The sequence below is a fragment of the Grus americana genome, chromosome 5, assembly GCF_028858705.1.
Source record: "Grus americana isolate bGruAme1 chromosome 5, bGruAme1.mat, whole genome shotgun sequence".
Lineage (NCBI taxonomy): Eukaryota > Metazoa > Chordata > Aves > Gruiformes > Gruidae > Grus > Grus americana.
The window spans coordinates 702,124-722,699 of NC_072856.1; the positions used below are offsets into that span (position 1 = coordinate 702,124).

At 49.2% G+C, this 20,576-nt stretch overlaps 1 protein-coding gene across 2 annotated transcripts in view; it reads left to right on the plus strand.

Annotated features, from left to right (window-relative positions):
* Positions 1-15,927, plus strand: part of RMDN3 (regulator of microtubule dynamics 3) — a 40,663-nt gene extending 24,736 nt beyond the window's left edge. The window contains exons 7-13 of one of the 2 annotated variants that reach the window (XR_008577248.1): positions 1,511-1,586; positions 2,394-2,471; positions 4,726-4,824; positions 6,736-6,789; positions 9,141-9,221; positions 11,619-12,945; positions 15,624-15,927. Coding sequence is in view for 1 of the 2 variants with exons in the window: in XM_054826272.1 (XP_054682247.1) it covers positions 1,511-1,586; positions 2,394-2,471; positions 4,726-4,824; positions 6,736-6,789; positions 9,141-9,221; positions 11,619-11,672 (442 nt within the window). In the remaining variant the exon portion in view is untranslated. Of the gene's footprint in view, positions 1-1,510; positions 1,587-2,393; positions 2,472-4,725; positions 4,825-6,735; positions 6,790-9,140; positions 9,222-11,618 lie in introns of both variants that reach the window. The other variant, XM_054826272.1, reaches the window with a different exon arrangement.
* Positions 15,928-20,576: the final 4,649 nt, after the last annotated feature.

Here is a 20,576-nt window from a genome sequence, read left to right on the forward strand (position 1 = left end):
TTGTGAAGCAAGCTGGGGCAGATCATAAACCCACTTCATCCTCTGCAAGGGACAGATTGTGGCAGGGCAGCTGTCAGCTTTTTTCAGCTGGGGAAAAGAACTTTACCAATCAAGACAGTGGTCTGGTAATATTTTCCATTATCATGAAAAATAAAAATTTCAGAACTGAACTAGAGGTTTTTTCACAAGAAAATTAGCATTTTAAAGGAATGAGATTTAATGACAAAATTGTAAACATTCAGGAGGCGCAACTTCTTTGTATTGTAACTCACACGTTGAAAACTTAGTTCAGGCAAGAGCAATGAGGTGTGAAATGTCTTGTGGGTTTTTTCCTGACACCGAAGAAAGTGTACTTGGAGATGCAAAAGTCTTCTGACAAATTCCTGCACGAACATCTGTTGCGGTTAACCATCACCAGGGATGCCTTGGGTATTGTGTGGCGAGATGAGACAGAGCGTCCAGCAACACCGGGATCTGGGTGTAGTAAAAGAAATCTCAGGGGAGGTTTACTTGCATCTTTCTTCTTTTTCAGCTTTATTTTTTTGAAAGAACGAGACTTGCGTTCCTCGTTTGTCCATCCGTTCCGCCTCATATTTTTTGAGCCGCACTCGGGGAAGAGGGGGAAGCCTCTTAAATTCCCACAGCTCTCGCCTGGGCGGGATGGCAGAGGTCAAAGACCGAATCGGCGCGGCAGAAACTTCAGTTTGCGTGCTCTGTTTAGCAGCGGTGCCCGCGATGCCTCTACGATCTGTTGTTTGTTGGGAGGCATTGCAGGGAGGGAGGGAGGGGGTCTGAACCGCTGTGGTGCGGGGAGGTGAGATGGGAGGGTGCAAATCCACGCGTAATTAACCTTCGTTCACTTTTGCAGCTCGTGAAAGAACTGATTTTGCTAGGTACTGTGCTTCTCAGGGTCAGAATTTACCGTTTCTTAGTAGGCAAAAGGAAATGGCTTTGCACTTGCAACACTGAAAAGGCGTTATTTTGTTTCCCCAGCCTGGGGGCCGTGCGGTGCTGCAGGATAGAGGTAGGTTTTCACAACGTGTTCTCCCGCAGAGCAGACAGCCGCTGCGCTATAGGTTGGGTGGTGTGTAGGGAAGATCGCTGCACGCCTTAGTTCATTAGAGCTTGTCGTAGTTCTGGCTCTTGCTGCAGTAGTGTTTATTCCTCGTTGCTCTGTGTTTTGACGCAGTTTTGTCGCTGAGCGAAGAAATTTAGGGCGTAGAAGTGTTTATGTGGAAGGAGGGCTTTCCAGCCGTCAGAGCAATGAAGGTCTGCGTCCCCTCGAGCCGCTCCTGTTGACTTGCCAGCATCCTTCCAGCTAATACCTTCCTCCGCACTAATTTTTTACTGCGTACGTCTCTTCCCTGTAAAAGGCGTACGGTGTTCCTTGTCTTCCCCAGTAAGCTGTGAAGCTCTAACGCGCGTAGACGTCTTCCTTCTGAAGATACCAACAGGATGTAAGTGGATATTTGTAACGGTTTGATTTCATGCAAATGTCTCCTCTGTGTAGGTATGCTATTCTTTGTGGGCAGTTATCGGAACATGAGAGTATTCAGAAGCGTATTCAAACTGGCTATGTTTTTAAGGTGAGTAGAAAGGACGTGCTGGTTTTTGTGTAAGTATTGAACAATACTTATTTCTATAGTAATAAGTTAGGAAAATTGGCTCCAGCTCTTATTAGGGAAGCGATAGGTCTCAAAGAGATGCTATGAGTGGGTGGTTTGAGGTGAGGAAGGCAGTTCCAGCGATGTTGATGAGGGTGACTGGTCTGGCCCTGCACCTTTGCATGCTATAATCTCAGAAAAAAGAAGAAGAAAAGTCTTGCAAATGAAATGTATGTATGTGATGAGACTGAGAACTTGAAACGTGAAATTACCCTGTGGTAATAAGATACAGCACCAACTCTGCAGTAACTGCCTGTGAGCATGCTCGCACCCTCCCGTAAAGGCAGAGCAGTTCTTTTTCAGAGAGGAGTTAATCTGCCTCAGATTCCTTTACTTGCCTTTCATCCACAGTGGGGATCTTACTGGGTAAGAGGATGCACCTGGAGCAGAACAGGCTGTGTGTAATTATTACCTCCTCAGCTATTGGCGTGACCAGTAATTTAGTTATGTCAAAGCTCTGGAAAGGTGGTAGAATAAAATGAAGAGCGGCTTCAGTTTTTTGTGTGTAGTAATTGTTGTCTCTGAGGCTGATAAAATGCTGGTTTTCTGTGCCACTGAAACCATTTTAAGAAAATTTGGAATCTCTTTGTAGCTGTAATTTTACTCATCACTGACACTTAAATTGCAGGCTTCTTCCTTTCCTTTTTCCACGTTTGTTCACCTGCTCTTGTGGATATTGTATTTGCTTATAACAAAAATGTAATGTGTGTTGGTGATGATTTTCCATAGGAACACATCGATAAAGCGATTGAACTGAAACCAGAGGATCCAAAGTCTTACTATCTTTTGGGCAGGTGGTGTTACCAGGTAAAATAGTTTATTGCTACTCATTGCTGTTCTCTTCCTCATTGGGATTTAATTTTCCGTTTGAATGAAAGACAGGTGGATTCAAGCCACCAGCCATAAGGACTGAGGATGCTCTCTTTAGTTGCTGAACTCGGATATTCTGTCGGAAAGCAGAGGTGTGAAAATATCCTAGTTGCTTGAAGAAGGAGTTTAAAAGTTGCACTGTGTGGGATCTAGGAACTCTTTGTTTCAGTCCTGAAGCAGTGCCGAGAAGAACACTCCGCTGATGAATGCTATAAATGCATTGAATTCTGAAACCTCTTCTGATGTAAAAGCTCATATTCTTGTACGTGTAGCACCTCGATGCTTTTAGAAAAGCACTGTTGTCTGCCAGGACACAGTGTCGTTCAGAGTCCTTCCACTTTTCATGTAAGTCATTTTCTTAAGTGTAATCGAGACACCTCAGGCAGTGCATCTCCCTTTCGTCTGCCTCCTATTAAACCTAGAATGTGTACCTTCATACTGATGTTACCTCCTGAAGCACTAGATTTTAAGTGGTAGAGGTTTCTAATAAGAGTTTATGTAAGTTCAGGTCCCCCATAGCGAGAGGGACTGCAGCAGCATTGAGCTGGTGACCGGGACAAGCGCTGGCTGAGCCCGTTCCCAGCGCGGTGCTAACCATCGAAGGCCAGAAGAACGTGGAGAAAGGTTAGTGGTACTGAAGACAGAGTGAAGTTTTTAAAAGCACGGAGAGTGCTGTTTCCTACTGGCAATGTCATTTGCTCTTGCTTTTGTAGTACTTTTGTCCCCAAATCAACAAAAGGCTTTAAAAGTGCTTGGCGCACCTCTGTGCGCCAGAGTAAAAGCTGCTGGGCTTTTGCTGTTTCATTTATTTATTGCCACTATTCTCCTCTTTGTTTTTCCCCTGTTTTTTGTCTCTTTCCCAGAGGGAAGCTGTTTGCTAAAAGTGTCATTTCTGAGCTGCTCTGAATTGGAACTCCGAAGGGTTCGGGGCTCCGGACTTAGTTTTCTAGTCGCGGCACGGGAGGTGAAATGGCAAAGGACAGATTAGGAAGAGCACTAGCTGTGAACCGGCTTACTGTTCCCCGTGCTTTACTCTGTAAAAACAAACTGCCTTCAATCCGTTAAGCACATATGGATGTGATCAGGGACATTTCAGGGCTGGCAAGAGCTTCTGCACACAGTATATCTGTATAATCCTTTGCATGTGTTTCCTCTGCCCTTGCTACACAGAGCATTGGAGGTATTAGAAGAAGCGTGCCGGCTGCTTTATATTTCTTGACAGGAAAAAGCTTGGAGTCAAATACCATAAATCAGATTTAGTGCCTATAAAAAGAAATAAGAGTTTGCAGTAACTATCTACTTTTTCAGTTTATACGATTTGAAAGTGCTTTGCTGCTGTCAGAAATGAAGTCACACTGCAGAGATTGTAGCTGAGATAATCGACACCAGTAATTACAGAGGAGCAGTAAGCTAAACTAGCAGAAGCTCCTCGCTTTTTATTCTGTTGTGGACTTTCTACTCAGCCTCAATGCTCTTGGAGCTGCTGAAGCTATGAAACAAAACCAGATGTATGCGGAAATATGTTAGTGCTTCTGCTATTCTGCCTTATAAGAATTATACAGCATTAAACCGAGAAGATAGTATCAGAAGTTACAGTCCTATGCATCCTTTTCCCCACTGAAATTTCAGGGTGTTTCTTACCAGAGAGGAGCTGGGAGCAGGAGAATAAGATTTCATGAAATAATTGTAATAGCTACCTGTTTCTCAAAATGTGAATATCTGTTGGTGGGAAGGCTTTAGCCCGCCTCTCTCGAGGGATCTTTGTATGGCGAGAACACGTTCTTGTACGGGATGGGAGACGGGAGGGCTCCGTGTGTTTGCTCTGATGCAGAGGTGGGAGCTGCAGAACTGGTGCGCTTGCCGTACGGCGGTTTGGGATTTCGGACCACCCACACAGTTGCATGGCTGTAATGGTCAGGTGGTAGAGATAAATCTTGCTTTGAGCACCGTGCATGTGGCAGCTGATGTATGGAGCTGCAAAAGCTGACTCAGGACAAGGAAAAGCAAATCGGGTTTAATTCTGTGGCCGGACTTTGATACTCGTGCAGAATCTGCCGACACTACCGAGATCTCCGGCTCTCTCTCAGGCGTACGAGCCAGCTACAAGAAAGTGGTTAGTTCCTTGTCTGTAAACCTTTGCACATGCCGTGTCTCTGGTGGGATTGACGGTTTCCTCTTACTGTCTTGGCAGGTTTCCCACCTGGGATGGCTTGAAAAAAAGACTGCTTCTGCTTTGTTTGAAGCCCCTCCTACAGCCACCGTGCAGGACGCACTGCAAAACTTCTTACGGGTAATGAAATCTGATAAGCGAGGGAATCGCCAGCCTGACAAATGCAATCAGAAGTGTGGGGTTGGAGTACTTATACTCTGCTTAAACCGCTCGCTCCCCCGGGGCTCCGTGGTACACCTCCAAGGACTAGAACCTGTGGAGGAAAACCTGGTGAAAGCAAAAACTTTTGGAGCCTCTGTTATAGAATAGCCAGACAGAAGAACGTGATTTCGAAGACATCAGAACTAGACCCAAAGTGGTCAGAATTGTTTTTAAGGGGTTTGGTTTTCCTTTTAAAAGCCGCGTAGTGGAGGGATTCATTGCTTGACGCTAAATGGGTGTAGCCTGTACTCTTTCAGGGTCTGAGAGATCTGCTTGAGCTCATCCCTGGGAATGCTTGTGTAGATGCATTCTGTCATTTCAATTTCTCTTGGAATATTTTATTAAAAGGCTGTCTGATTAGGTCAGACTTCTCCATTTCAAACTTTTGAAGACAACTAATTTAAGGTTTCAGGGGCACATTGCTTATGTATTTCTAGAAAGAAATTCTTAGGAGTACTCCCTACGGTGTAAGAATCCCACCCTCTGAATGGCTTTTTTTTGTCCTCCTGTTGATGAAAATGGATTTAAGACGTGGCCTGAGTTGTGGTTTTGAGCATATAGCTCTTGTTGCAAGGGCCTGCACAAGATGAATGAGTTAAACAGACTGTCTTTGGCTGTGCCCGTGAGAACTGCTCTTAAGTGCCTCTGACGAAGTGTTACAGAAACAAATTGCCCTACCACTTTATAACTCACGGACTGGGCCAGCGCTTCTGCGGAGTGTCAGGGAATATTATACTTATTTCAATTTCTTATAATTTTGCCAAAATGTCATTGTTTGAGAGGGAAGTTTGCGATAGGTATCTGCCCTGGGCAATATACTTTTCAGCCAAAGTGGTTAAACCATTTCAGAGATAAGCTTGAGGCAAAGTGTTTGTTTCTTTTCATTAGAGAGAAACACAGCTTGTCACTTTGATAAGTTAGAGCGGCGCCGTGGTTTGAAACAGGAACTTGCATTTTTCTTTGCTCAAATGCGGGGAGAGATTTAAAGGACCCAGAAGCATCCCTCTGGAAGCTAGGTATCCCCTGGAGGAGTGCCCGTCCCCTCTGCTCAGCAGGGTCCCTCTCAGCTTGCAGCCACAGCTGGCACGCTTCAGAGAATGGAAATCTTCGGCAGGTTGCAGCTCCGGGTTAGGCACGAGCGGAACTAGCTCTGAGGCCAGACAACGGGTAAGGGGAGGAACGGTGTCTGTGTTGTGCTCTCTGTGCTTCCACTGAGGTCTGGGCTCAGAGCTTGAATGTGGCTGGGATAGGGGTCAAGCCAAGGGTTTGTGATAGGAGCATTCTGGAACAGAGTTGCGTGGAGAGTGGTGACTGTAACCGCGGTGGATGGAGGCAGGCAGAGGGACGTGGGGAACGAGGAAATTGGGAATTAGTAGCTGGGAAGGAGATCATCAGAACTGGGGGAAGATTGCTGAGGTTTGGCACCACCAGCACCTTGGGGAGGACTCTGAATGGGCAGGGAGGTTAGAAATCGTGCGTGCGCGGGAGGAGATCGTCGGGCTGGTTCTGAGCTCCCCTTAGCTTCTGAGCGCTCGATGTCACCGCCTTGCCGTTCTTCCATGACGCTTAGATTAGGTGAGAGTATGAATGTTGTTCTTTGAGTCCCAGGCACTTTGAGAACCTGAGGACTTTACTAACCCAACCAGGCAAGCCTGTGAAAAATTCTTACGCTGATCCATGTATTTACAAAAGTAGGGTTTAGTCATCTTTGGGTTCTTAATTTTTTTTTTTAAAAAGAGATGCAATAAGCCTGATACAGGCATTAACTGTGTCCTCTGCATATCCTAATGTCCGCTCTTCTCTGCCTCTCCCACCCTCTGTTCTTTGTAGGTTGAGGAACTGAGCCCAGGATTTTCCAAAGCAGGAAGAATATACATTGCCAAGGTAACCGTCACTTGCTGCTTTCTTTAGTCCAGTCATATGCTTCTAGGATAAGAAATATTTGTATTAAAAAAATATCTTTGGCTGTAAAGTGCTAAGCACGTGTAAATTACTCCATGCAGAAGCAAGATTTTATAAGATGGTAACATTTCTAAAAAAGGCCAAATCATCAGTGCAGCGGCATTCAAATTCAGGGAGGATTTTGCTTTTGAGTCATCCAGTGGAGTATCCTTCTTGGTTTTTAACAGATCAAATTCTGTATAAAGCGGCACTGGTAACTTGTAAGCCACAGGCTGGAGGTTTAATCCCACCACCACCGTGGATTGCCGTGGTGTGTACGGAAAGAGAATCGCGGGGGAAAGTAAAGGAGAAAGTTTGTCTCTATTTTACCAATACAGATGGGAGTCTTGAGCGGTGATTAAATGCACCGGAGCTCCAGAGATCTTTTTGTTTGCATTGAGGGCAAAATTGGTTTTGAACTCTTAAATGTTAAAATCGCTGCTCAATTCCTACAACCTCCAGTTGGAGTCTAGAAATACTTTAAACCCAAACAGCTTGAGGAATATTAGCCAGAGTGGGCGTAGCAAAGAGTAGCCCTAGTCATCCGTGAAATTCCTGAATTCCCAATGTCCCAAAGAATGTGAATTTTATCAGGGTAGCGTGCGAGTCGCGGGATCTGCTTGGTCTGGAGTACATTATTACTGGAACCTAGGTGCAGAATTTATTTCACAATAAGCATCTCGTTAAAGGAAAATGAAGGTGACAGCAGAGGAGGAAAACCCAGCAAGAGGTGCAGTACCCTTCACACCAACTGGATTTGTCTTTGTTATATTGCAGCTCACTGCGTGTATTTAGTCATGAGTCCATTAGGTAAAAGCAGCTACATATTTGTAAATCAGCTAGCATTTTGGTTCTGGCTGCTTATGTACCGTGATGAATGTGCTCTTAATTGCTTCTCGCTCTGCTTGTAAATAGCCAGCATTCATAGAAATTCAGAATTGCCCCTAGATGTCTTGTACAGAGTAAAGAACGGAAGACTTGGAGCTTATTTCCGGTGAAGTTGCAGCAGTGAATCCTTGCAAGTCTTAATCTGAATAGATTTTCAGAATTGATGTAAAAATTTGGGTTTCATTATGTGTGATCTACACAGGCTAATACGTTTTTATTGGGCTAATAGTTCACCGCATGCCTGGCAGATGTGGTCAAGCTTCAGAAGTACTCTGCAAACACAAATTAGCATAGATGTTAATAGGACTACTTGTGTCTGTTTGATTTTGGTTTGTTTGGGGGTTTTTCCTAATCCCAGGCTCTGGCACTTTGGATCACATCCTTAATCACAAAATTTAAAAAGTGCAATTGGTATCTAATTATTTTGAAGGAGCTAGTGCTCTGATGGGTCAAGCTTCAAAGAAAAAAAGGAATTGTGTTTTATTAGTCATCTCCTGACATTTTTGACTGATCTGCAGGGACGCAGGCTTCGCGGATGTCCATCACTCCGTCTATTCTGAATTCACCAGATGCGGAAATTTGACAGCGCTCCCAGCAGAACAGACAGTTCTCTTTCAGAACAGGAAAATCACCAAAATACACACATGCGCATACCAGGCAGTGACGTTTCAGAGTCTGAAGTAATAGCCCCGCAGGAGTTTAACTGTTGTCCCTATCCTAACCGAATGTTGGCTTTTTATGGCTATTACAATGATTGACTGCGTTGCTGAGGGTTGGGGGTTTTTTAGCAACCGCTTCCTTTTACCATGCTTATTTTGTCGTCCCCAAATGCCTCCGTGACTCGGCACCAAAACCCTTCCTGTTACGCAGAGGGACGACTGTTTCTCTGCTGTTGGAGAAGAGTTCTTGCTGAAGAATCTCTCACGCCTATTGTGAGACCTGAGGGACCTGTAAATACTAGCTGTTATAGAGCTTGCAGTTGAACCTCATTTTTAACAGCCTAGGGAACGAAAGTTTCGTAAGATGATGTGCTCTCAGAGGTTTTATGATGAAAGTGGTGTGAGGAATAGTGGCCGTGTAAGTGGAAATAAAAATACAGGCTTGGAAAGTGGTGAAAATCACAGGGAAAACTTAAAATCTCCAACCAAAACCCAATCTCCTTGCCCAAAACAAACAAAAAACTCCCCCAGGGAATCTAGTATTCCATAATTTGATGGTGATTATAATGCTTTGTGAATGAAGAATACTGCAGGAAATGTCAGAAGCCTGAAACTCTACAGTGCAAATGGTTAAGAGGCGGAAATAGCTCTTTTTATCAGTTGCCATGGTCCATAATTGCTCAGTTACATTTGCTGCCTATTTTTTCCCATTTAACCCTTCTCACAATGTCATTTTTTTCTTCACAGTGTTACAGGGACCTGGGGAACAACTCTGCGGCTGACCTCTGGATGAATCTCGCTTCGGAGCTGCCAGTTAATACAAAAGAGGTAGCTGTCTCAGTAAGCACTCATTGATGATGAGCAGAGATAAAATGGTTACAGAGATAAAATTGTTTTCTAAAAGATGTTCCAGCTTGTAAGCCCAGGTTTTAAAGTATTTTGTTCCTTAGCATGGACTCTTTTCTTCTCTTAGGACCTGTTATCCAAATGCCTAAAGCAATTCAGCAAAATAATGAAAAATATTAAGAAGTTGAGAGTATGTCTGACAGCGGGCTTAGAAGTCGGGCATGCCACCGCGCAAATGCTGTGCTGCTTGCAGGGTTAGGCTGTAGGCACATCTGGACGCCCTGCACGTGCCCAGCACTGCAGCTCGTTACCTGGAATATCTGCAGAACCGCCGAGCCACTGCGGCACTTCCCAGCACCCCGTTTTGGGGAAGGTTTATTCCTTAGGGCACTATCGTGCCTGGCCAGCGCTGGGCAGATGGGGCCCCTCGGGCTGAGCGGTCATCCCAGGGCTGGATGGAGCCCCGCAGTGCCCCCTCTGAGGGTCCCAGGGCTGGATGGAGCCCTGCAGTGCCCCCTCTGAGGGTCCCAGGGCTGGATGGAGCCCCGCAGTGCCCCCTCTGAGGGTCCCAGGGCTGGATGGAGCCCTGCAGTGCCCCCTCTGAGGGTCCCAGGGCTGGATGGAGCCCTGCAGTGCCCCCTCTGAGGGTCCCAGGGCTGGATGGAGCCCCGCAGTGCCCCCTCTGAGGGTCCCAGGGCTGGATGGAGCCCTGCAGTGCCCCCTCTGAGGGTCCCAGGGCTGGATGGAGCCCTGCAGTGCCCCCTCTGAGGGTCCCAGGGCTGGATGGAGCCCTGCAGTGCCCCCTCTGAGGGTCCCAGGGCTGGATGGAGCCCTGCAGTGCCCCCTCTGAGGGTCCCAGGGCTGGATGGAGCCCTGCAGTGCCCCCTCTGAGGGTCCCAGGGCTGGATGGAGCCCTGCAGTGCCCCCTCTGAGGGTCCCAGGGCTGGATGGAGCCCCGCAGTGCCCCCTCTGAGCACCCTGTAGCTTTGGAGGAGCAGCCAAGGTTTAACTCTCTGGGTGCCAGGTTAGGTCCTGAGCCCCCCCAGGCTGGAGCAGATTGTGCTGAGCCATTCAGAAGTTTGTGTGTGCTGCCCAGCATTTATTTATTTTTTAGTTTTAATATCTAGGATATTTCAGCTCTTTTATTACTTCTACAGGGTTTGGAGAGCAGACTGTCCTGCGTTTTAGAAACCGCCATCTGGCAGTGTTCCCCAGCTGGGAGCTCTCTTGCACTTTCCTTTTCCTTTGTGCTTTCTCTGTTACGCAGAAACCGTATAGAAGGTGCCCTCAAATTACTGCCAGTTAAAAACTGAGTAAAAACACATCAGCTTTTAATATTGTCCTGCTGTTCCTTGCATCGTCATGAGAAATGCAAGTAATGTAAGCAAGGACCTCCGGCTCTTACAGCTGCAGCCTCAGCCTGATGGAATAAACGTTCTGGGTGGCAGGCAGAATTATAGAAATAGGCAGCATTTTCACGCCGCTCGTTTTGAAGGCCATAAGTAGCCTTTAGGTTGCTGTAGCAGAAGTATCGTGCTGAGATTCCAACCAGGAGTAGGGGAGAGACGTTGGCAAACCATCTGGCAAGGAGCTGGCTTGCCTGTGCTACCACCTGCAGGGCACCGTCCAGAATTGCACGAACCGCTTGGCCGCTGCCGCGTCTGGGGAGACCCGGGCACGGAGCAGAATGAATTCCCTTCTTGCAGAAGGAAACAGCCTGGCTCTGCCTGACGGGGAGCTTCCTCCCCGTACGCTGGTTGGAAATCTCTCTAGACAGAGTTAGAATGGTATGTCTGATAAATAGAAAGGATTTGTTCCAAAAGAACGAGAAATACATGTGTCGGAGGCATAGGAGTTTAATCAGAAAAGCACGGAGATTTTCAGGAAGGACCAGGAGAGCGCTGTGGGCAGAAAAGTCATGAGCAGTTAATTCTCTCTCCTGCTCTGAAATTAAAAGTGGGAGTCGAGTAAGGAAGCCAATGCTTAAGTGGCTTTGTTAAGTCTTGGCAAATGTTAGTTCTCGTTGTCAATCAAACGACTTCCATCGTGTTGAGAAGGAAAAACAAAAGCGTTTGTCCAGAGTAGGAAAGTCGGTGAGGGAGCAGGGGTTTGAGTTCTGCTGTTCTGGCTGTCAGTTCTCGTCTCGCAAAAGGAAACGTGAGAGAAACTCTTTGATACTTGGAAAACTTAAACAGGCTTCAAAGACAGTAGCGTCGAGAGGGAAGTACAGGGGAGGGGAAAAACAGCATTAGGAGGGAAACTGTAAGGCTGGGGGTTTACTTCAAACCTGGTCTGGGGCTGGAGAAGAAAAAGGAAATTCTCTTTTTTGATTGTTCCAGTTGGGCTGTATGTTTATCTCTTCTTGTATTGCATTTCCAGGATGCAGAAAGCGAGAGAGAACTTGAAGAGATGCGGTCGGTCTGGCAAGAATAAATATGTAAAGGCTCAGTCCACTTGATACTGCACAGACAGTGGAATTCCAGTTCAAGGGGTTTCATGATCCTGACAACTTCAATTGCACTTCGTGGATAAGCCACAAGAGTTTACAGGAAAAAACACGCCGCAGTCTCATCAGCACATCCAGGAAAGATCTTGTTGGGGTTTAAATGGATAAAATTTTGTATCATCTTCCTTCTTACAGCACTGCATATGTTTGATTTTTAAATTCCTAAAAAATGTTAAATTCCTAAAAACAGATGTGGGTGGGTGATAGGTAGAATTTGTGATATAAAAATATTTGTGATTTTATATATATCATAGATATATGTGAGAGAGATACTTTGTGATATAGATACATGAGTATATACGTATTTATAGATACGCACGTATATTTTATATCACAAACTCCCCAGCTGACAACCTGAACTCCAGGCCTGCCTGCTGGGGAGCTCTCTCAGCTCATTCCTGAGGAAGTCGTCAGCCAACGTTTTCTTCCGATTCAGTGTTTTCTCTTTCCTCACTAAGACGTAGTCGTTGAGTCAGTTGCGGTAACTGACAGCATGCCTTTCACGGACGTTCAGGTGAGACAGAACGTCGAGCTCAGTGTCAGAGAGCCGCCGATTGTCACCAGTGTGACGCACTGGAGGCAGCGGGACGTTCTCACTGCCTCGGCCTGCTGATTCAACGGGCACTGACGCTGACGTAAAAAAAAAAAAAAAACAACACCCCAAAACCCGACCGCAGTGACTTAGAAAGAGCGAGTTGTTGGCCCTTTCTTCCTTGCTGTGAAAGCACTGGGGGTGGTGTCCGAAACACACTCTTGTTGGTCCTCCCCGGCTGTGCCTAAGCTACCTTACTGGTTTTCTGCTGGGGGAAACCAGCGCCGCTCCTCGTAGTGCGTCGTTGCCCGGGGCCCAACGAGGTTGCCTTCACAGCACACGCTTTGTTTTTAAGAGTGGCGTTGCTTTCGTCGGAGGAGTGAGCGATAAGTTTTTAACTTTAGGACTTCCTCCCGGTGACGTTACCCCCTTCGCTCACAGTGAAAACTACTTGTGTCCCTCCAAACTACGCTGCTGGGGCTTAGCTGTAATGACTTAGTTTGAAAAGTCGTTATTTATCAACGCAAGACTGGTCACGGGAACGGGATATTCTGGGGCAAAGCTGGCGCTTCCCTGCAGCGTTCTTCTCGACTCGTTGGGCGACACCGCGATGGTGGAGCTGCCGACTGACGTTTGCTCTGGCAGCTTCTGGGTACCAGGCAGGAGAGGTAAACCGCTGCACGCTGCCGCAAAAACTGCGTTCAAAAATTCCCCGAATATTTAGCAAGGCTTTCCTGATACCCCTTCAAGTTTCAGCTGGCAGCTAACTGGATGCTTTTTTTTTTTAATATTTTGTTACGTCTTGCCATGTTGTATAGTGTTTGTGAAGTGTAGAGTAAAAAAAGCGCAAGAGTGAGAAACTTCTTAATCACCTTTTTTAGTCCCTTGCGCACGTACGTTGAGCTGATGGGGCTTTTTACATTGTGAAAACAACACTGGAGGGGAAATGTGTAGCGAACTCGACCTTAAAACTTTCCTATTTTATAGATTGGGCGCTTTTTAGCTTTTTTGTTTGCTTGTCCAAATTAAACTCTGAAATTTTGATGCTGAACTCCTCCCGTGAGATCCAGGCAAGTGTGCAATTAGCTTCATTTGCTCGAAACGACAACAGTTGACGCTGCTAAATGGAGAACTGAGTCCTGGCAGGCTCCAGCCGATCCCGTCGTTCGTGGGAGCTCCCCATGCCACGAGCGGGCACTTGATCTGTAACCGCGGGACCTTGCTTTACGTTTAACGTGTGCTCTGCCTTGGGCTCTTCGCTGGAATGACGAAGCCGCCTTTTTTCCTTTGTGTGAGTCTGTCTGGTTTTGAATATTCCCAGTGGAGGGCCAGTTTTATTTTTTCTTCTAAACATCCAATCTTTAAATATTTGCACAAGTCTTTCAGCTATTTTCTTTCGGATTGCTTAAGCCAGGCTGGGAAATCCACAACAGTGATATCCAAAAGATGATGATCAGCAACTTGATTCTTTCAGGGAAGATTTGCAGGGGTTTTTTTCCTGCAGAAAAATGATAATAGCTCTCCAACCAGCCGTGTAGTTAGCCGCACTTGCATTGCCTTTCCCTGCCAGCAAGTCCCGGAGTGATATTAATCAGCGATGGTTGCTGTTCTGTGTGTTGTTTAAACATCGCTAAACTAAATGGTGTCAGCGTATGGAATGGGAAGAGTGCGAAAAGGAAATATTTACGCTACCAAGAGCCCACAGCTTTGCTTACTTGCAAACTCCCTCAAGCCTTCACCTGTTGTTTGGGGTGTCAAAGCGTGAACTGTGTAGAGGAGACTTTAGGGTTTGGGGTTTCTGGAGGTAATTGTCACTCTGTGGTTCCACAGATCAAAATTCTCCTTTAAGTTTTTTAATTTTTTTTTTTTTGGGGGGGGGGGGTGTCTCCAGCCAACCAGGGCTTGTAGGCTCGAGGGGAGAAATGCCGGCTTGCAAGAGCACGGCTTTGGGTTGCGGGCTGAGCAGCGTGGTGGGGAACTGGCACCCAAGATCTTGGTTTTCTGACCGATAGAACCCGAAGTCATTTTCTTTGGGGGGGGAGCAGGCGTTTGGCGCAGTCGTGCGGGGTGCTGGGCTGTGCCCAGAACCTCTGCTGTCTTTGGGTGAAAAACCTGCTTCCCTGGAGGAAGAGGTGGCAGTTAAATGGTGGTAATTCTTCCCACTTGGTGTTCACTCTCCGATGATTTCACACGGGCGCAGCCTTTCAACTCTATTATTCTGTTTCAGACCTTCGGTGAACGCTTTAAGCTCTCCCTGCGTTTGCCTGCTTCGCTTTTGTGCTGGTTTGTTGGGTTTTTTAAACAGACTTCAGTTTTGGCTTGAGAGAGCGGGGTCTGGCGCTTCGCTCCCGTGTATCCTTTGTGTGTGTGGTCTGGCCCTTTCCGGGGGATCCGGAGCGGAGAGGTCTGTTGTTCTGGTTTTGATACAGGAAAGATTTCCTGCGGAGGCACAGCTCCTGCCTGGAGAGCTGGGTGGAGGCTCCTGTCTAGCGCGTCGGTTTTCCTCGTCTGCTGTATCTGCTGGAACCTAATTAACGCGTCTCTTCAGACGACGATGAAAGGCGATGCCAGAACTCACAAACCCTTTCAAGTGCAGATAAAAGCCGTATTTTGCCGTTTTCAGTCTGATCTCCAGCGAGTTATGACATAATGATCAAAAGAACTTTTTTCGCTTTGGTTTTCCCTTTTCCTGGCTTCTTGTGAATGAGAAGAATGTGACTAATTAATGTAATGTAACTAATGGCGTAGCTTGCAGGTCGATGTGGAGATAAGGCACGGCTGTGTAGCTAAAGCACTTCCCAGCGAGCCGTGCTTGGGATTGATGTATTTTTTTAGCAATAAAACGTGCAGCCTCCTGTTAGGCTCCGGCTGTGCCGCACGCAGGGAAGGGGAAGCCGTTCCTCCTCTTCGCCAGGCGAGATGCACTTCAGTAGCTTTTGGACGACACGGAGATTGAGACCAATTTTTAAACTTTGCACATATTTCGTGTACTGATCCCAGCGTACAATGTGAATTTCTCAGCTGCCTGCACTGTATGCGTTCCAGGGCCACAAGAAATTAATTTCCCTGGTACAGTTTTGGTAGAGAGACTGTCCTGTTCCCATCCAGATGGGTTCTTCTGGACTTAGCCCAGGGTGAGAGAGAATCATTCCCTGGAGCTACTCTTGTCTTAACTTTAAAACGTACCTACCTGTGGTTAAATTATGATGCTAAAGAACAACTGAAGCTATTTAACTAACTTCTCCTCGCTGCACTGTTCTGCTTGAAATAAAGTACTTTTATTTATAGGGAGAAGGGGATCCTGCTTAAGTTACCTGTGTTGCTCTCTTGCTTTTTATGCCAATAGATGTATAGGTGAAGAAACCCGACAGCCAGTTCGAGATCATCTACCTGACGTCGTTGTACCTGCACGCAGGGCGGCCGTGCCAAAGGCAATAGGAAATCGCGGGAGAGGAAGGGACAAGCTCACTGTTTCCATAGTGCTGTTTGTATACGTCGTAACGTGGGTTACACCCGTAGCGGGTTTTGTATGGCGATACAACTACTGCTGATGTTTTTAAAATGCACCAAAGTACCACAGCCACGCTCGGTGGCAGACGCTGTACTCCAAGTGAAGTTGTTTTTAAATAAAGGCGGATAATGAGTTGGGAGCCGGTGTGAGTATTCTGCGACCGTCCTGATCCTAAAGGCCAACGTCAGCCATGACCGGGGGCTTGCCGGTTGGCGCTCTGCCTGGTTTCTAGCTCCTTTTATTTCAAGTTACTTTGCAGAGAGAGTGAATGATAACACCGACTGCGCTTCAGCGTTCCTCAGAATCCTCTTAGTTCGGGAGTTCGAACACAGCAGTCGTCGTAAAGCGGGAAACGGGGTTTAGGCTGCCTAACGGGATAGGTGGGGGTGGCTTTGGTTGGGCTGCAGGACTTGCGTGGCCACTTCCACGGCAGCGCACTGGGTCACCTCAGAGAGAACTTTGATTTGCCTAAGAGCAGCCAGCGCCCGTACGAGGGGCGTCCCGCCGAGGTCCGCTGCTTTGGAGGGAAGAGCACCCCAGAAGCAGAAAACGGGGCTGTGCAGGATGGGACCTGTGGCACCGGCGTGTCTTTGGCTTAGCCAAGGTGGGACGCACTGAGGACACCGAGTCGGGGATGGACGTGCAGGGTGCCCTGGGTCCAGCGTAAGCCTCTGGCTCTCGGGCCATCAGAAGTTTCGGAGTGGCTTTTGAAAGGGACGGTTTGCAATGCTCGCGTGTTAACCCAGCGATCCAGGGAGCGGTGGCTTGAGCACGGTTGGGAAAATGATTTTAAGCAACTTTGACATCTGGGCGAGGAGCTCAGCGTTGACCCTATGGCTTGGGGCAGGGTAGCCTGTGCAGAAAAAGGGATTTAAAAGCGGACGAACTCAGTTCTGTAGCTGGTTTCCAACAAAAAGCATACCAGAGCCGTGACCACCTCTCCCATGTGCTGGGAAACTTCTGACTCAGTATTGGAATAGAAATGTCAACATCGCTTCCTCCTAGGAACGGGACAGTCATTCCGACTCCCACCCCGGCTTATTTCTGCTAAACCCAGATTTCTTTGGTTCAATGACACTTGTGATTCCTTGGAAATTCCCTGGCAAAACCAGACCTGCGCAGCCCCTGCTTGGGTTGAGAGAGAACCTGAAGCGGGAGGAGTGCCGGCGACAGGGGCTTCCTACAGCCACTCTGGTGCGGCGTGAGCAGCCTTCAGGTTGGCGTGAAGGAGCAGCTGCCGGTTTATTCTGCGTTATTTAGCATGAGCCCACCTCAGAGTCTCTGAATATTATAATAAATAAACTCTTGGGGGTTTTTTCAGCAGCAGACACCGATAGAATTAAAATGTACGTAAGTCGACTTGGCTAATATTTGAGTAGCGTGTGCGAAGCACGTAGTAAAAGCAGAGAAGCTGACCTTAGGGAAATGTTTTCACTGTGAAGGGCAAGCGAGGTGAAGACTGGGGGGGGAAGGCAAGGTAAGGTTGAACACAATCCCAGCTTGCCAGAGACCTGCCACGCTCCGGGCTTCGCACGTGCCGGCGGCCACGGCAGTGTTGGGCGTGCGAACGTGATCTCGGCAACTTCAGTAGCCAGGGCTTTACTTCTCGTAGGATGTGTTTCGATTTTGCTTTCTCCAAAGAAAATCTGCGAAGGGCCGAAGACCCTGAAGACGACAAAGATAAGGCAGGATTGTCCTCTGGAGAGTCCCATCGTTATAAATGCATCCCGTAACGAAGGCAGCTTCTCATTTACTGGCCCGTTGTCAGCTTGAGCGCGACGTGGAAGTTAACGGCCTTTTGGATCAGGTTTTAATAATTGAGTTGTTTATGAAAAGCAAAGAGGCTCGGAGATGTGTCCAGGCTCCCTGTGCTGGTTGCTTACATACCTGCAGTGAATTGTTTTGAAGGCAAGATTAACGATGGGCCGATTGCTTTTCTTCTCAGTAGCAGGCTTAGTTCTGCAGCCAGGTCTCTCGAGTGTCTTTTGCTTAACGATAGCGAGCGTGTTCCAGCGTTTCGGTGGCTGAAAAGCCGTGGTGGGAGCGGCGCGGTACCTGCCTGCATGCAAAGACGGCCGTCGCCGCGGCCGAGGAGCGGGAATGAGTTTGGACGCGAGGGACTGTAAATACACAAGGCGTTTCCCAGCATCCCGCTTCCATATTAAACAAAAAAAAATCATATTTCCTGGCAGCCTCTCTCCTTAAACATGAGAAATGAGGTGGTCAAAGTATTGCAAAATCATTCAAGTAAGTGCTGGAAGCAGATTCCTCCCCCCGCCGTGGAAAGAAGAGCTGCAGCCATGCGCTTTGCACGCCACGGCCGTGACCTCCTGCGCAGCAGCGTTTCGGTGCCGCGGCAAAGGCGTACGCCTCAATCTTCACGATCTGGGCGCAAAGAGCCCCAGGTTTAAACGCCGTACGGGTAGGGGAGGAGCTGGAGCTGCAGAGGCAAACCGGCCGGGGACGCGGGGAGGGATGCTCGCACGGCCGGTGGACTGCGGTGGGTGCCGGCCCGGCGGCACCGTAGGCTCTGCCGCAGCGTGGGCGCGAGTCACGGTGCTCTTGGTTCAGCCCAGCGCCTTTGCCTCCTCCTCCTCCTCGTGCAGAGCGCGCGGGGATGCCTAGCCGTAACGGCAGAGGATGGTCGGCACGCGGCGTTTCTGTGCCGGGCTCCGTGTCAGCTGCTGGCGAGTAGGGAATCGCCGCGGGACAAGGCCAAAGCAAGCGGCGTTCGCCAGCGGGGGGGATCGCACGCAGCCCCCAGTCTGCAGGTTTCCACTCGAACGGCTGCTGCCGCCTTCGCTTGGCGCCGGGTCCCTGGGGGTCATGGCGGGCGCGCTGCCTCTGTCGACCACGGGCGTCACGGTCGTACCGGTGCCGCCGGTAGCGCTGCGGGGTGAGGCGGCCTGGAAAGCGTCCTCGTGTGCCGGGATGGGTTACAGAGGAGGGCTGGGGCTGTTCCCGCAGCCACCCCTCTGGTTTGGGGTACCCATACAGTGCAGGGGACCACCCTGGCCCCCGGCCCAGGCGCCTGCGGTGTCGGCATCTCCCGAGGGGGCTGCTGGCGGGCAGAGGGTCTCCGGCTGCACCGCAAAAGCTGGAGGTGACCGTCGGTGGCAGAACTCGGAGCGGGCAGAGTGCGATGCCGGGATAGCTGCTGGTTTCTGGTTTTTGACATCTCAAGGGATGCTTTCCCAGACGGGGCTCTGAAGAGGAGGAGAAAACTTGCGCTTGCTTTCACACCTCGGAACCACAGAGCTGTTGCTGTCTCGTTCGTGCTCAGTGATTTCCGTAGCCCACGGAGGCACCCGGGGGGACGCTGCGGCGGGAACCCCCCAGCCCCGATGCTCAGCAGGGCACGACCAGGGCTGCATTTCCGTGCTGTCCTTCGGAGGAGGTGCAAATCCTGCTCGTGGTGTTCATGTTGGGGGGGGTGAGGATTTGTGTCGGGGGTTTGCGCTGTTGGTAATACACGAAGAGCTGGGGGGGGGGTGTTAAAATACGCTGCAGCGCAGAACGTCGCTGGGGCACCATTTCAAGGGGTCCAGTGGAAAGGGAGTCAGGAGGTGAAAGGAAGCTGCGACCGGGACAACTGACTCGTGGGCATCAGGGTAAAGCCCAACGTGATTTTTTTTTTTTTTTTTTTTAGGACCATCATTCTCCCCATGAGAGCAAACACCAGCACAGGCCACCTTCTCCCCCCCCAAATACATAAATCCAGCCTTACCGATTGGTAAAGCCTCTGAAGGAGAGAAATTGGCTGCTGGTAAATCATTGTCGTTAGGATGAGATCCGTGCCGTCCTCTGCAGCTCCTCGGGTGGCACTGAGATAAGCACGGGTTTAGCTCGTGTGGCTGCTTCTGTCCTCCCTTCTGGGACCACAGAGAGCTGAAGACACCCTGACATAAAGCCAACTCTATCAGCTTCGGCTGGACCGTGAAAAAAAAACGCTTGCTAAGGTTTATCTGCTTTAGCAACTCGGTGATGCGGTGCGGCCGTGTGCCGGCGGCGTGCAAGGGACTGCCGGCTGCCCGGCAGGGATGGCGTTCCTTGGTGCGTGGGGGGGTTGTGCCCAAGAAAAGCGCATTTCCTTACAGCTGCAGGTCGTGCTGCCAGATGTCATTCAGGAGCTGAATGGGGGGGGGAAGGTTGATTTCGGAGACGGGCCAGGGCCCATCTCAGCAAAGCAGCTCAGTGCACGCTGCCAGAGCCTGATTTTGGGTGCCCAAAGCCTCTTTCTGCTTCAAGCAAAGGCACGTAGAGGAGAAATACCTTCCCCTGGGTCACTCCGTGCCCAGGGACATGTCCCTCCACACCACGAGCCCCTCCAGTGGGATTGGGGGGGGGAGGAGAAGAAGGCCCCCCCCAAAACCTTCCCAGAACTCCTTCCACACCCAAACCGGAGCAGGGACATTTGCTCATGGCTTCAAAGTGATGGGGCCATCCTCCCACCCCGGCAACTGGTCCTGAAACTCTTCTTGAGCTCCATCAATAAGACCCCCCCCCCCCCGGCCTCTCTCGGCTCCCACGTGGCTTCCCTTGACACTGGGAAGTGCACACACACCCCCCCACACACACACACCCCCCAAATATCCTTGCCCAGCCTTGTGCTGTGGGGGACGAAGCAAATTTCTCCTTGCTACCCCCTGGGGCAAAGGGGGGGGGGTGTCTGCTCCTGGCAGGGAGGTCGCTGTGGGGAGGTGGGTTTTGACCTGTCCTGGGGTGGGAGAGCTCAGGGGGTGCAGGACGGGGGCTCGGCGTGACGGATGCTTCCAGCCACCACCCCCC